Genomic DNA, 14,144 nt, shown 5'->3' on the forward strand with positions numbered 1-14,144 from the left:
TATGTAAATCTCATGATTTGCATTATCATATTTACATGTTGATGTCACAAATTGATTTATTACTGGAGTTAAACTGATATGTTAATTGGTTACTTTTCACGGTTAAAGTTTATGACATTGTGTATCGCTTCTTTAGAAAATAATCAAAATACTAGCTGTTTTGATAGAAATATAATAATTTCAATTGTGTTGCGGACTATTTTTGTGTGTGCGTATTGTGATAATAAAAAGGGGGTGGCAATTAAACCAGTCAATGTACTACTAGGGGGTGTTTAACGACCTTAACTACCCATGAGGGGCTCGGAACTAGTCAACATTGATGATGGGGGTTTTTAACGACCTTGACTGGCTATACAGCCCTCGCACGGTCCTAGTCAACATGATAATGGAAGTTTTTAACGACATTGACTGGCTATACAGCCCTCGCACGGGCGGCCTAGTCAACATGTACGATGGTGCTCCTTTTAAAGGAGTCAAGCACAAATGCAATACAATAACCCAATCAAAATGCATGTAACAAATACGTCATTAATGGATGTAGCCATGAAGTTAAAGTTAAACCTTCAAAAATATCGATTTGACTGAATGAATTAATAGTATAAATTGACATGAAAACATCTAAGGTAAATTATTGTGTATTGATAATATACACTGCATACATACTATTTTCAAAATCCTCACTTAAACAAAAAGGGTAGGTTGAATGGTGTAGAGAATAGACAATCGGTGTCTGGTCAAATTTCTCGAATGTTTGAGTTCCGATATTTACTCGGTGTTTCTACATTATTTCGCGAACCATCTTTATGAAATATTAGTAGTAATGACGTGCGGTATCGTATTTATGTCTAAGCAAAGAGGAAATCACTCGTTTGTATTATTGTCGAACGTTTAAAAATTTCAATTTCAAGGAGCGGAGAAAGAAAAGGGGGTTGGAAATTTTTTTATCATGAAATTTTACAGACCTGGTCTGGATGAGGTTTATAGAATAGAGAATAATGGGCCAAAAAACAAAAGAATAAAGGACCATGAAAGAAAGTGCAGAATTAAGGACAAAAAGTATTAATTGAGAATAGAGAAAAATAGGCCTAAAAATAAATAAAACAGAATAATAGGGTGCTAAAATATAAAGATGAGAGATAAATGAGCAAAAAATCTTCATTTCAAATCATATGATAAAATATAAAACAACATTTCAAAGTTTTACATGTTCGGTCTTGTAAGCGCTCTCATGTGTACAATTCTCACCAGATTTTTATGAAACTTGTGTCTTATATCATAGGTTTATATCAGCAATGTCTTGGACAAGTTCGAACATCAGTAAAGATCAAATATTTTTAGTTATGCCCTTGGAAACATTTATTATATGGAAAATTGCATCGTTAGTGCTCTCATTTGTACAGTCCTTGCCAGATTTTTATGAAACTTATATCATAGGTTTATATTAGCAATATCTTGAAAGAGTTCGAAAATAAGTGCAGATCAATTATTTTTAAAAGAGTTATGCCCCTTGGAAAAGTTAGTTATATGGAAAATTGCATTGTTAGCGCTCTCATGTGTACAATTCTTGCCAGAATTTTATGAAACTTAAATCATAGGTTTATATCAGTAATGTATTTAAGGAGTTCGAAAATCAGTGCCAATCAATAATTTTTGAAAGAGTTATGCCCTTGGAAATATTACTATGGAAAATTGCCTTATGAGCGCTCTAATGTGTACAATTCTTGCCAGATTTTTATGAAATTTATATTATAGGTTTATGTCATCAATGTCTTTGATGAGTTAAAAAATCAGTGCTGATCAATTATTTTTGAAAGGGTGATGCCCCTTTGAATTATTGATTTATATGGAAAATTGTATAGTTAGAGCTCTTGTGTGTTCAATTCTTGCCAGAATTTTATGAAACTTATATCATAGGTTTATATCAGCAATGTCTTTGACGCTTTCGAAAATAAGTTCTGATCAAATATTTTTAACGAGTTATGCACCTTGGAAATATTAATTATAAAGGAAATCACATTGCATTTGCTCTGAAGCCTATCCATTTCTATAAGATATTAATAAAAAGTTTTAAAGAACCAAAAAAGTGCTTTTTTTTGTTATTGCCGTTGTACCTTGGATAGATAAAATATGTGCAATGAGGGGACATTGGAACTCTGTTCTTTTATTTTAAAGAGATTTACCATTTACTGATATTTAATGTTTTGCTGGAATTTTCTGTCATACTTTGAAAAAATAAATCTAAGGTTACATTTTTTATTTAAGTACCAGTCTTTGTAAGAATCAAGCAATTTAAAAGAATTTAAATATTTGACATAGCATAGGTTTCTGACACAGAAATTATTGCGTGCATTTATTTTTGGGATTTTTGAAAAATGGACAATAATGCGAGATTAATTATTGCAATTGTAGGAAAATCTTCAGACAGTATTATGTATTAGATATCAAAATGCAAGTTTTTATACGCCCGTTTACAGGACGTATTATGGTATACCGTTGTCCTTCTGTCCGTCCGTCCATCTGTCCGTCCGTCGTCAACATGTCGGACATTCACTCAAAAAGCCTTTAACCAATTTGCATAAAACTTTGGTGAATTGTTTATATCTATTGACCTGAGCTCCCTTTTGTTTTTTATAAATTTAAGATTTTATGTTTCCGAGTTATGGGGTTTTATTCATTAAAAAAAGGGGGATTTTCCAGTTTTCGGACAATAACTCAAGAATGCTTTCACCAACTTGCAAGAAATTGTGGTGAATTGTTTATATCTATTGACATGAGCTCTCTTTCGATTTTTATATTTTTTAGATTTTACGTTTCCGAGTTACAGGGTTTTATTCATAAAAAAAGGGGGATTTTCCAGTTTTCAGACAAAAAATCAAAAATGCTTTCAGCAGTTCTTATGAAACCTTGGTGAATTGTTTATATCTATTGATGTAAGCTCCGTTTAGAATTTTATAAATTTAACATTTTACATTTCTGAGATATGGGGTTTTATTCATTAAAAAAGGGGGAATTTTCCAGTTTTCTGACAATAACTCAAAAATGCTGGAAGCAATTCTCATGAAACTTTGGTGAATTGTTTATATCTATTGATGTAAGCTCCCTTTACATTTTCATAAATTTCTAATATGACATTGAGAATTAATTGAACTTTAATTGTTTATAGTCTGACAACAGATTTACTAAGTATTGCGCAACAGCACAGTGTATTGCACAACAGCAAGAAATCTTTAATTGAATATAAATTCAATTCATATAACCAATTTCAAGTTCTTTGACTACATTTATTCAGAAACCTATAATATGTCAAATATTTAATACAATCCAAATTCAGACCTGTATCAAGCTTGAATATTGTGTCCATTTTTGCCCCAACTGTTCAGGGTTAAGCAGTTTTTTATTATTGAGATACTCACCCAATCCCATTATTCACATTAATAAAAACCTCCCATACAGTATGGTCCAATATCCAAAATCTTAATACATGGTTAGATTCAGCATATCAAAGAACCCCTAGAATTAAATTTTTGATGAAATCAAACAAGTTTACATGTAATTGTGCACCCTTTGGATCTCTAAGTGGACCAATCTGATAACAGGGCCCAAAATCTAAATACAAGGTAAGATTCAGCATATCAAAGAACCCCAAATATTCAATTTCATTGAAATCAAACAAAGTTTAATTTTGGACTCGGATTAAGATTAACTTGAAAACTGGGCACGAAATTAAAAATCTAAATACATAGTTAGATTCAGATGAAATCAAACTTAAAGTTTAATTATCGACCCTTTGGACCTAAATGTGGACCAATTTTAAAACTGTGTTCAAAATCAAAAATCTTAATACACGGTAAGATTCAGCTTTTCAATGAATCCCAAGTATTCAATTTTTAGCTCACCTGGCCCGAAGGGCCAAATGATCTTTTCTCATCACTTGGCATCCATTGTCGTCTGTTAATGTTTACAAAAATCTACTCCTCTGAAACTACAGGGCCAAATTGGCCACAATCATCATTGGGGTATTTAATTTTAAAAAGGTGTCCAATGACCCTGCCTGCCAACCAAGATGGCTGACATAGCTAAAAATAAAACATGGGGTAAAATGCAAGTTTTGTCTATTATTTTGAGTAAATCTGTCAGGGCCATATTGTTCAGAATGTTGCCTTTTGTGCATTTGAATCTAAACTCTAAGACAGACAACTTATCATTGCTTATAGGAGTTATTGCCCTTAAATGACAAATTTTAACATTTAAAAAAAATTTTGACGAATATCTCAAAAATTTTAATAGATAGACAGAAACTTTAAAAAGCAAAAATGATCATCAAGAAAAGATTTACAAATAAGCCTTATCAGAGTTATTGTCCTGTAATGGCCAAATTTTTGCATTATCGACTATTATCTTAAAAACTATAATAGATCTGATAGATAGAATCTTTAAACAGCAAAAATGATCAGCACGTCACGACAGGATATACAAATAAGTCTACATTGCTGAATCTTCAGTCAACTCCTAATTAGAGTTATTGCCCTTTAATGATGATTTTTACCATTTTTTTGCGTTTTGGCTGATATCTTAAAAACTATGATAGATGGATAGAAACTTTAAAGGCAAAAATGATCAGCAAGAAAAGATCTACAAATAAGTTCGCATGTGGGAAATTGTTAGTCGATTCCTTTTTTTAGTTATTGCCCTTTAATGATGATTTTTCCCTTTTTTATCTGCCAAAAAATTTTGCGGTCGTATATTGGTATGACGTTGTCGTCGTCCGAAGACACATTGAATGGATCTCTATGAAATTTTACCATAAGGTTCACAACCACAAAAGGAAGGTTGGGATTGATTTTGGGGGTTATGGTACCAACAGTTAAGGAATTAGGGGCCAAAAATAAGCATTTTTGTAACTTCCAGACATAACTTGTGTGTTAGTGTATGGAATCTATGGATCTCTCTGACATTGTACCACAAGGTTCCATATCACAAAGGGAATGCTGGGATTGATTTTGGGGGTAATTGTCTCAAAATTTTAGGAATTAAGGGCCAAAAAAGGGGCAAAAAACAAGCATTTTTCTAGTTTCATGACAATAACTTGTGTGTAAGTGTATGGATCTTTCTGAAATTGTACTACAAGGTTCCATATCACAAAGGGAAAGCTGGAATTGAATTTGGGGGTAATTGCCCAAAATTTTTAGGAATAAGGGGCCAAAAATAAGCATTTTTCTAGTTTCCAGAAAATAACTTGTGTTCAAGTGTATGGATCTCTCTGAAATTGTACTGCAAGGTAGCATACCACAAAGGGTAGGCTGGGATTGATTTTGGGGGTAATGCCTCAAAATTTTCTGAACTAGGGGCAAAAAACAAGCATTTTTCTAGTTTCAGGACAATAACTTGTGTGTAGGTGAATGGATCTTTATGAAAGAGGGACGAAAGATACCAGAGGGACAGTCAAACTCATAGATCGAAAACAAACTGACAACGCCATGGCCAAAATTAAAAAGACAAACAGACAAATAATAGTACAGATGACACAACATAGAAAACTAAAGACTAAGCAAAACGAACCCCACCAAAAACTGAGGGTGATCTCAGGTGCTCAGGAAGGGTAAGCAGATCCTGCACCACATGTGGCACCCGTTGTGTTGCTTATGTTATTACAAATCCGGTAAATAGTCTAATTCGGTAAGTCACATTCGTGAAAAGGGAAGGGTATTGTAGTTACGACATAAGGAACATAATCGATATCATCTGTGAAACGGTTATTCCATAACGGTCAACCAACTCGTGATGGCGTCCCTAAAATTTACGAAGGGATGATTTCAACTTCACAATTTGGAACTCTTGGCTTAATAGCTTCCTTGTGAGCAGCAATCCTCTATCAAGGAAATCATGATAGGAAACACAAGCCCGGGAATATCGTATCAATTGGGAGATATATACTCCGTATGGAGGCGCTGCTGGAATGTATGAAATTGTACTACAAGGTTCCATATCACAAAGGAAAAGCTGGGTTTGAGTTTGGGGGTCATTGCCCTAAAGGTTTAGGAATTTGGGGCCAAAAAGGGTCCAAAAAAACAAGCATTTTTCTAGTTTCCAGACAATAACTTGTGTTCAAGTGTATGGATCTCTCTGAAATTGTACTGCAAGGTACCATACCACAAAGGGAAGGCTGGGATTGAGTTTGGGGGGATGAATCTTAAGGGGGTTCAAACAATTTGGGGGGGGGGATTTTTATGCCCCCGCCGTAGCGGAGGGGGCATTAAGTTTTACCCTTGTCCGTCTGTACGTCCGTACGTCCCTAAATTGGTTTTCGTTCTCTTACTTCAGTTTGCCTCAACCAAATGTTATGAAACTTATACACAATGCTTATTACCACAAAACACAGATCAAGTATGAATTTTGGTGGCGTCACTTTAACTGTTCTAGAGTTATGCCCCTTTATAAATGGAAAAATTGCAAAATTTTTAGTTTCCGTTCTCTAACTTAAGTTTGCCTCAACCAAATGTTATGAAACTTACTCACAATGCTTATTACTACTAAATACAAATCAAGTTTGAATTTTGGTAGCATCACTCTAACCGTTCTAGAGTTCTGCCCCTTTATAAATGGAAAAATTGCAAAATTTTTAGTTTCCGTTCTCTAATTTAAGTTTGCCTCAACCAAATGTTATGAAACTTATACACAATGCTTATTATCACAAAATACAGATCAAGGGTGAATTTTGGTGGGGTCACTCAAACCGTTCTAGAGTAATGCCCCTTTATAAATGGAAAAATTGCAAAACTTTTAGTTTCCGTTCTCTAATTTAAGTTTGCCTCAACCAAATGTTATGAAACTTATACACAATGCTTATTACCACAAAACACTGATCAAGTTGGAATTTTGGTGGTGTCACTTTAACCGTTCTAGAGCTGCCCCTTTATAAATGGAAAAATTGCAAAATTTTTTGTTTCCATTCTCTTATTTAAGTTTGCCTCAACCAAATGTTATGAAACTTATACACAATGCTTATTACCACAAAACACTGATCAAGTTGGAACTTTGGTGGCGTCACTTAAACGGTTCTAGAGTTATGCCCCTTTATAATGGAAAAATTGCTAAATTTTTAGTTTCCATTCTCTTACTTAAGTTTGCCTCACCCAAATGTTATGAAACTTATACACAATGCTAATTATCACAAAATACAGATCAAGGGTGAATTTTGGTGGGGTCACTCAAACCGTTCTAGAGTAATGCCCCTTTATAAATGGAAAAATTGCAAAACTTTTAGTTTCCGTTCTCTAATTTAAGTTTGCCTCAACCAAATGTTATGAAACTTATACACAATGCTTATTACCACAAAACACTGATCAAGTTGGAATTTTGGTGGCCTCACTTAAACAATTCTAGAGTTATGCCCCTTTATAATGGAAAAATTGCTAAATTTTTAGTTTCCATTCTCTTACTTAAGTTTGCCTCACCCAAATGTTATGAAACTTATACACAATGCTAATTATCACAAAATACAGATCAAGGGGTGAATTTTGGTGGGGTCACTCAAACCGTTCTAGAGTAATGCCCCTTTATAAATGGAAAAATTGCAAAACTTTTAGTTTCCGTTCTCTAACTTAAGTTTGCCTCAACCAAATGTTATGAGACTTACACACAATGCTTATTACCACAAAACACAGATCAAGTTCAAATTTGGGTAGCGTCTCTTTTACCGTTCTTCAGTTTTGTCCCTTTATAACTATATGATATTCAAGTGGGGGCATCATCTGTGTCCACATGTGGACACAACCACATTCATTTTTTCCTTTTTTTTCTTTGAAATTTTCCATTTTAAATTGATTGTTTCTGATTTATATATAAAAGCAAATAATAATGATATGGTTTGAACAGGTAAATTAAAATTTTTTAAGTTCTTAGACCACATTCATTCTGTGTCAGAAACCTATGCTGTGTCAAATATTTAATCACAATCCAAATTCAGTGCTGTATCAAGCTTGAATGTTGTGTCCAAACTTGCCCCAACTGTTCAGTGGTTGACCTCTGCGGTCGTATCAAGCTGCGCCCAGCGGAGCGTTTTATTGCTTATTATCTTGAAAACTGTAATACATAGATAGAAACTATAAAAAGCACAAATGATCAGCAGGACAAGATCTACAAATAAGCCATATGGCTGAAATCTTCAGTCGACTTATTATTTGAATTATTGTCCTTGAATGATAATTCTTAACATTTTTTTGGCATTTTTTGCCTTTAACTTGAAAACTATAATAGATAAATAGAAACTAAAAAAAAAAGAAATATGATCAGCAGAACAAGATCTACAAATATGTCAACATGACTGAAATTGTCAGTTAAATCTTAATACTGTTATTCCCCTTTAATGAGGTTTAAAAAAAAAAAAGTCGCAATCGTTGAAGATACAATGTATAATTATAAGTGAGCAACACAGGCTCTTTAGAACCTCTAGTATCAATAAGTAGAAATTAAAGGTAATTATGATTTTATGGTCCACCTATCAAATAAGCAAACTTAATTTTATTGTTCTTTATGCACAATCAAAAAGACATCCCATTTACCTCATTGCTAGAAAAAATATGTCTTTGGAAATTGGAGAAGACTGTACATGGTTACAGGAATTAATGGAGGGTTAAACCAAGGATGTACAATGTACATGCTTTATAAGAATATATTCATCTTCCATTGAAATGTGCAAAAAAAAAAAACAAAAGAAAAAGTTCCAAATAAACTAAGTACAAAAAAACACACATGAATAGAATAAAACAAACTGTCTTTATTGAATTGTATTTTTTTCTTTCCAATTTCAAAGGCTTAGATATGTTAAACATGTGATAAAAAGATGATTTCATGGCATTATTCATATTGACCCTAGCATCATCCCTTGATACATGTACCAAGGCCAATATATAAAATAACATGTTATATGAATCAATAAAATATCCCTTCTTTTACATTGTGTAGGGGCTCATGCAGGCATGTGCAAACAAGCAAGGCATTCAGTGTTGATGCTTTCATTATATCTGACCATATACTATTGAAACAATTGCCTTTACCTAAAAGCAATCAAAATATGCATTCAATGTGTTACAACTCTTTTTAACTTACTAAGTTTTAATGGGTTATTGAGGATCTTATTTATAAATGTACCATGGTTAAACAATAATTATCAGTCCAATTCAGCTAGCAGCTATTCATTTTAAATATGAATTGTGGAAAGTAACATGCATTAAAATATTTCTGTTATAGGATTTTATCTGATTAGCAACCAAAAGAAAATGGAGGCCATCAACATTATGCAGGACACCAACAATTTGGATATAGAAGATTACATGGATGTAGTTACAACTTACAAATGTAGGTTTTGCAGTTTTACAAGCTCTGCACCTGAAGGAATAAGTGAACATGTCAAACAGATTCATATTCAACAGCCTGTTAAACAAAAAACAGAAACTATCCAAATCAACAACAGGAAAATACCAATCAATTCCACTCTTACTGTTGATATGGAAACAGGTTGTGTACAAATTCAGCAAATTCCACAATCAGATGGTCAAAGTAGTAAGGTCAAGGTCATGTCTGAACAGTCTGCAGTTGCAAACTTTAGCGTGTTAGATAATATTGTTGATCTGTCATCAGCAGATGTGACTGGTAACACCTCATCCTCAGCTTCACTTCAGTCACATGAAAGTGTGACGTTGGTAACAGTCGATCAATTAGATGAACAAGTGACAAATTTTACAGATGATAATAATACAGAGAATTCTACTTTCAACATAATTTCAATTGGAAACCAGACAATTGAAAATGAGGAGAAAGTTGACACATGCTTGGTGCACAATACTTCTGAAGCAAATGGTGATGTCAACTGTGATGGAAGTACACAAACAAATGATAACAATCAGACAGATTTCACCTTAGAAGTACAATCATATGAATCAGCAAACTCGCCAAAATCAGCTCCCCCTATAACAAAAGAGTTGTTCCTTTGTGGTCAGTGCAGCATAGGCTATAATAGTATTGAAGACTGTAAAGCTCATATGGTGGAGGATCATAATATTCAGATCGAAGATCCAACAGTTGGTAACATAAAAATAAGTGTAGGAACTCAGGTGGAAAATAGTGGTAAAAAACCAGGCAGGAAGAAAAAATCTGAAACTGTGTCAGTTGCAGAAAGTGAAACAATAACGATCCAACCACTATCTGATTCTGATTGGGAAGAAGATAAAGATGATTATTACATAGGAAGTCGTTCACGTAGGAAGATAAGAAGGCCGAAAGCTTTAAAAGATGATTATTACCTGCCAAAACGTAAACACGTAGAACTTGATACAGAAAAAAGAAGTTATACAAACTTGCCAAAAACAATGAAAATGCAGCCAGTTACAGAAAAATATGACGAAAAATGTACTGTTGTTGGTTGTTACGCTAAGTTTAAGACAAAAGAAAGTTTAGAAATTCATCAAAAATGCCATGTTGACAGTGGAACTTCATTCCTTTGTCCACACTGTTCACATCAATTTCAAAATTGGAGATTGATTCGCTTTCATTTATGGAAAGCACATAAAGTTGACACAGACCTTTTAGAATGCGATATTTGTCATGAATTTAGAACTGATGCCTTTAGTAAATTGATGATCCACCAAGAGATCCATAGCGATGAGAAACCTTACACTTGTGATGTATGTGGTAAAGGTTTCCGTCAGTATAGTCAGATGAAAAACCACCAACTTATTCATTCAACAGATGATCAAAATAATGAAAAGTCTAAAGGCAAAAGACAATGTGATATTTGTAAGAGGGTCTTTGCAAACCAGAAATGTTTGTTAAAGCATATTGAGGGTGTCCACAGTCAAATTAAACCTTATAAATGCATGTACTGTGGATATGCATCATCAAGGAAGGCAATGTTACTATTACATGAACGAACACACACTAAAGAAAAACCTTTCAAGTAAGTAACATCAGTATTAGTAACATCAATAGATTACTGCATGGGTGATATTTTTGTCTGAGTACCCTAAAATTGTATATAATATATATAGCACATACATGTAATTAGGATCAAATTTTTTTTCTCCACTGGTCAGATACAAAACTCAAGGGCAAGGGTCATTATTTTATTGCTTTAACAGCAAAAACAATAATACTTTGATTTAGTACAAAATATATATGTGGATGGTACATGTACATTTAACAATAATTATTTATCTATTTAAGGAATGACTGTAATATTTTTTCTGTCTATGAAGAAATAACATAAAAAATGTTGTGCACACTCACCAGCATAGCACCAAATAAGTGTTCTACATCTACTTCCTATTTACAACAATGATTTACAATCCTCCAGGGAGCAATTTATAAAGGCCTTACACACTAAACGTCTATGCATAAAAGAGTTCTTGAGATAAAGGTTGAACAATAATTGACAACTTTTATACAAACCAGGAAAATATATTTGAGGCCTGTTCTAAAAGAGAAAAAAATGATAAAAATGATACTGTACATTTGCTATACTTACTGAAATTACAGATACATGTATTATACATGTATATATACAAATATATTTTTGTATTTTTTTAAATCAAAATATACATGTATGATATTCATATAATTTTTACAGGTGTGAAGTTTGCTCTTTTGCCACTGGTGACCATAATTCTCTCAGACGACACTCTATGAGACACACAGGACAAAGACCTTATCGATGTAATTACTGCCCATACACATGTATACAAGCCATCTCAATCAAAATGCACATGAAAAACAAACATCCCAATGCTGCTGGAGTTTTCTGTTGTAATGAATGCACATACAGGACAGTGAATGAACAATTCTTTTTAAATCATATCAAAGACCATGAAAACGGGTTGATCCAGGAAAAAGAACATATCTCTAATAATATGCAGAGCACCATTCAGATTATGAATGAAAATGGAATTCAACTTCAGGACATTATTGAAATACAACAAAAATCTGCTGAGTTGGATCAAGATAGGACACCACTAAATCTTCAAATGCAGGTGCAAACTTTGGAATCTGGAGAAACTCAAATCAGTGCAGATGATTTTGCAAAAATTTCAAGTTATGAAGACTTAGGTTCTTCTAATATTTCATCGAGTCAGCTAATCACATATGCTCTAAATGCCATAGCACAAAATACCACGTCTGACACCGAGTGCTCATCTATTCAGATAGTCAATGGCATTCAAATTTCTGTCACATCAGCACCTCCTAAAGATGGGGTCACAAATCATTCAATATCATTCCATGTTCCTGTTCCAAATCATTTTCAGAGTAATGGCAGTCAAGTGGTTTTGGAACAAGTTAATCAGATATCAGAGATACCAGTCTCGACATTGTCATTTGATGATGTGACAGAAGCAGTAGATGAGGAAGGAAATAATCAAGCCAGTGAACAAGTCATTATGACATCACAAGGTGAAATTGTGAACTTAGTTTCTACTGCAACTATTGAAGACCTGGCTCAAATCAGTTGTATTGTGAAAGATGGTATTGTGTTTGAAACTAACATAAATAATGGTGCTTTGTCTGAAGCAGCTTCCTAACTAAAAATGAAATAAATATCAAGAAAGTCTATTTTTTTTAAATGCAGTACTAGAAAAAATTAAAATAACAAAAATACCAAATTCCAAGGAAAATTCAAATCGGAAAATCTCTTAGCAAATGGCAAAATCAAAAGCTCAAACACATCAAACGAATGGAAAACAACTGTCATATTCTTGACTTGGTACAGGCATTTCCTTATGTAGAAAATGGTGGATTAAACCTGGTTTTATAGCTAGCTAAACCTCTCACTTGTATGACAGTCTCATACAATTCCATTATATCGACAACAATGTGTGAACGTTACAAAACAAACAGACATAATAGGTAAAAATGTTAAAAATAGGGATACAGCAGTCAACACAGTGTTATAATCTTAATCACTATAAAAACAAACAAGTATATCAACAAAGAAAAATTTTATTTAAGAGTAATTTACTTATTTTTTTGCCAAATTCTGAACCCCCCCTTTCTTTTTGACGATCAATGCATTTGAATGGGGACATGTAGTTGGAAACCCCCCCCCCCCCCCCTTTATCCTGGGTTGGAAACCCCCCTTTTAAAAATTGGCTGGATCCGCCCCTGAATTGCTACATAAAAAAATAGCCAAATCTATCAAGGATCAGCTTTTTCTGAGTAAATTGGAACCTTAGTTTCTTAATAATTTCTAAATTTTTCAATTGAGAACTTAAGAAAGGTATTTTTATACGACCGCAAAAAATTTTTGCGGTCGTATATTGGTATGACGTTGGCGTCGGCGTCTTCGTCCGAAGACACATTGGTTTTCGCACTCTAACTTTAGTTTAAGTGAATGGATCTCTTTGAAATTTTACCATAAGGTTCAATACCACAAAAGGAAGGTGGGGATTGATTTTGGGGGTTATGGTACCAACAGTTAAGGAATTAGGGGCCAAAAATAAGCATTTTCTAGTTTCCAGACAATAACTGTGGAACGGTGTATGGATCTCTCTGAAATTATACTACAAGTTTCCATACCACAAAGGGATGGTTAGGATTTGCTTTGGGGGGTTATGGCTCAAACCGTTTAGGAATTAGGGGCAAAAAAGGGGGAAAAACAAGGTTGTCCTGGTTAATGGACAAATACTTTAGTACAAAACATATAATAAGCAGTGTAAGGGAGATAAATCAAATACATCATTGAAATTATCTCCCTTACACTGCTTTTAAATTATGTATAAAGTAATGGTTATGAACAATTAAGATAATTTAAAACAGTGTAAGGGAGGTAATCCAAATACAACGTTTTGGTTACTTCCCTTACACTGCTTTTAAATTATGTTTAAAGAAATGCATATTTATAAAGGAAGACCAGTAAAAATATCTGCAAATGTTGCATCTTTTTTTTTTACAAAAAAATCCATATGAAAGATTTGACACTATATTTTAAATTCTATTATAAAATAGATTAAGTTAGCACTATGGTAAATTTAAATGGGTAATTATGGTTGTAAACTCCATTGGAAATTTGATTGAGATTATGACCATATCTTGAGGGAAAGAATTTTTTTGGGGGAAAAAGGGGGGGGGGGGGGGGTAAAAAGAAATTATGGGGGGTC

The 14,144-nt window shown here is 33.4% G+C and overlaps 2 protein-coding genes across 9 annotated transcripts in view; both read left to right on the forward strand.

Moving 5' to 3' along the window:
* Positions 1 to 14,144, forward strand: part of LOC127701157 (cytoplasmic dynein 1 light intermediate chain 2-like) — a 722,868-nt gene that overhangs the window by 309,496 nt on the left and 399,228 nt on the right. For 3 of the 8 annotated variants that reach the window (XR_007981847.1, XR_007981846.1, XR_007981842.1), the window contains exon 13: positions 4,967 to 5,128. The exons of 2 other annotated variants lie outside the window; for them this stretch is intronic. The gene's annotated coding sequence lies outside the window, so the exon portion shown is untranslated. Of the gene's footprint in view, positions 1 to 4,829; positions 4,848 to 4,966; positions 5,129 to 6,033; positions 6,179 to 14,144 lie in introns of those variants that run through there. 3 more of the 8 variants (XR_007981837.1, XR_007981840.1, XR_007981845.1) reach the window with 2 other exon arrangements.
* Positions 524 to 12,598, forward strand: LOC127701142 (zinc finger protein 37-like). Its single transcript, XM_052204947.1, has 3 exons — positions 524 to 623; positions 9,250 to 10,954; positions 11,624 to 12,598. The coding sequence occupies exons 2-3, from the start codon at positions 9,279 to 9,281 to the stop codon at positions 12,567 to 12,569; spliced, it is 2,622 nt and encodes an 873-aa protein (XP_052060907.1). The 5' UTR covers positions 524 to 623; positions 9,250 to 9,278; the 3' UTR covers positions 12,570 to 12,598.

Source organism: Mytilus californianus, unplaced genomic scaffold, assembly GCF_021869535.1.
Source record: "Mytilus californianus isolate M0D057914Y unplaced genomic scaffold, xbMytCali1.0.p SCAF_5, whole genome shotgun sequence".
In the NCBI taxonomy this organism is placed as follows: Eukaryota; Metazoa; Mollusca; class Bivalvia; order Mytilida; family Mytilidae; genus Mytilus; species Mytilus californianus.

Excerpts from the sequence above, each read along its gene's own strand:
- LOC127701142 (XM_052204947.1), top strand. The coding sequence starts at position 9,279 with ATGGAGGCCATCAACATTATGCAGGACACCAACAATTTGGATATAGAA. Across the intron at positions 10,955-11,623 it reads ACTAAAGAAAAACCTTTCAA|GTGTGAAGTTTGCTCTTTTG; the intron begins GTAAGTAACATC and ends TAATTTTTACAG.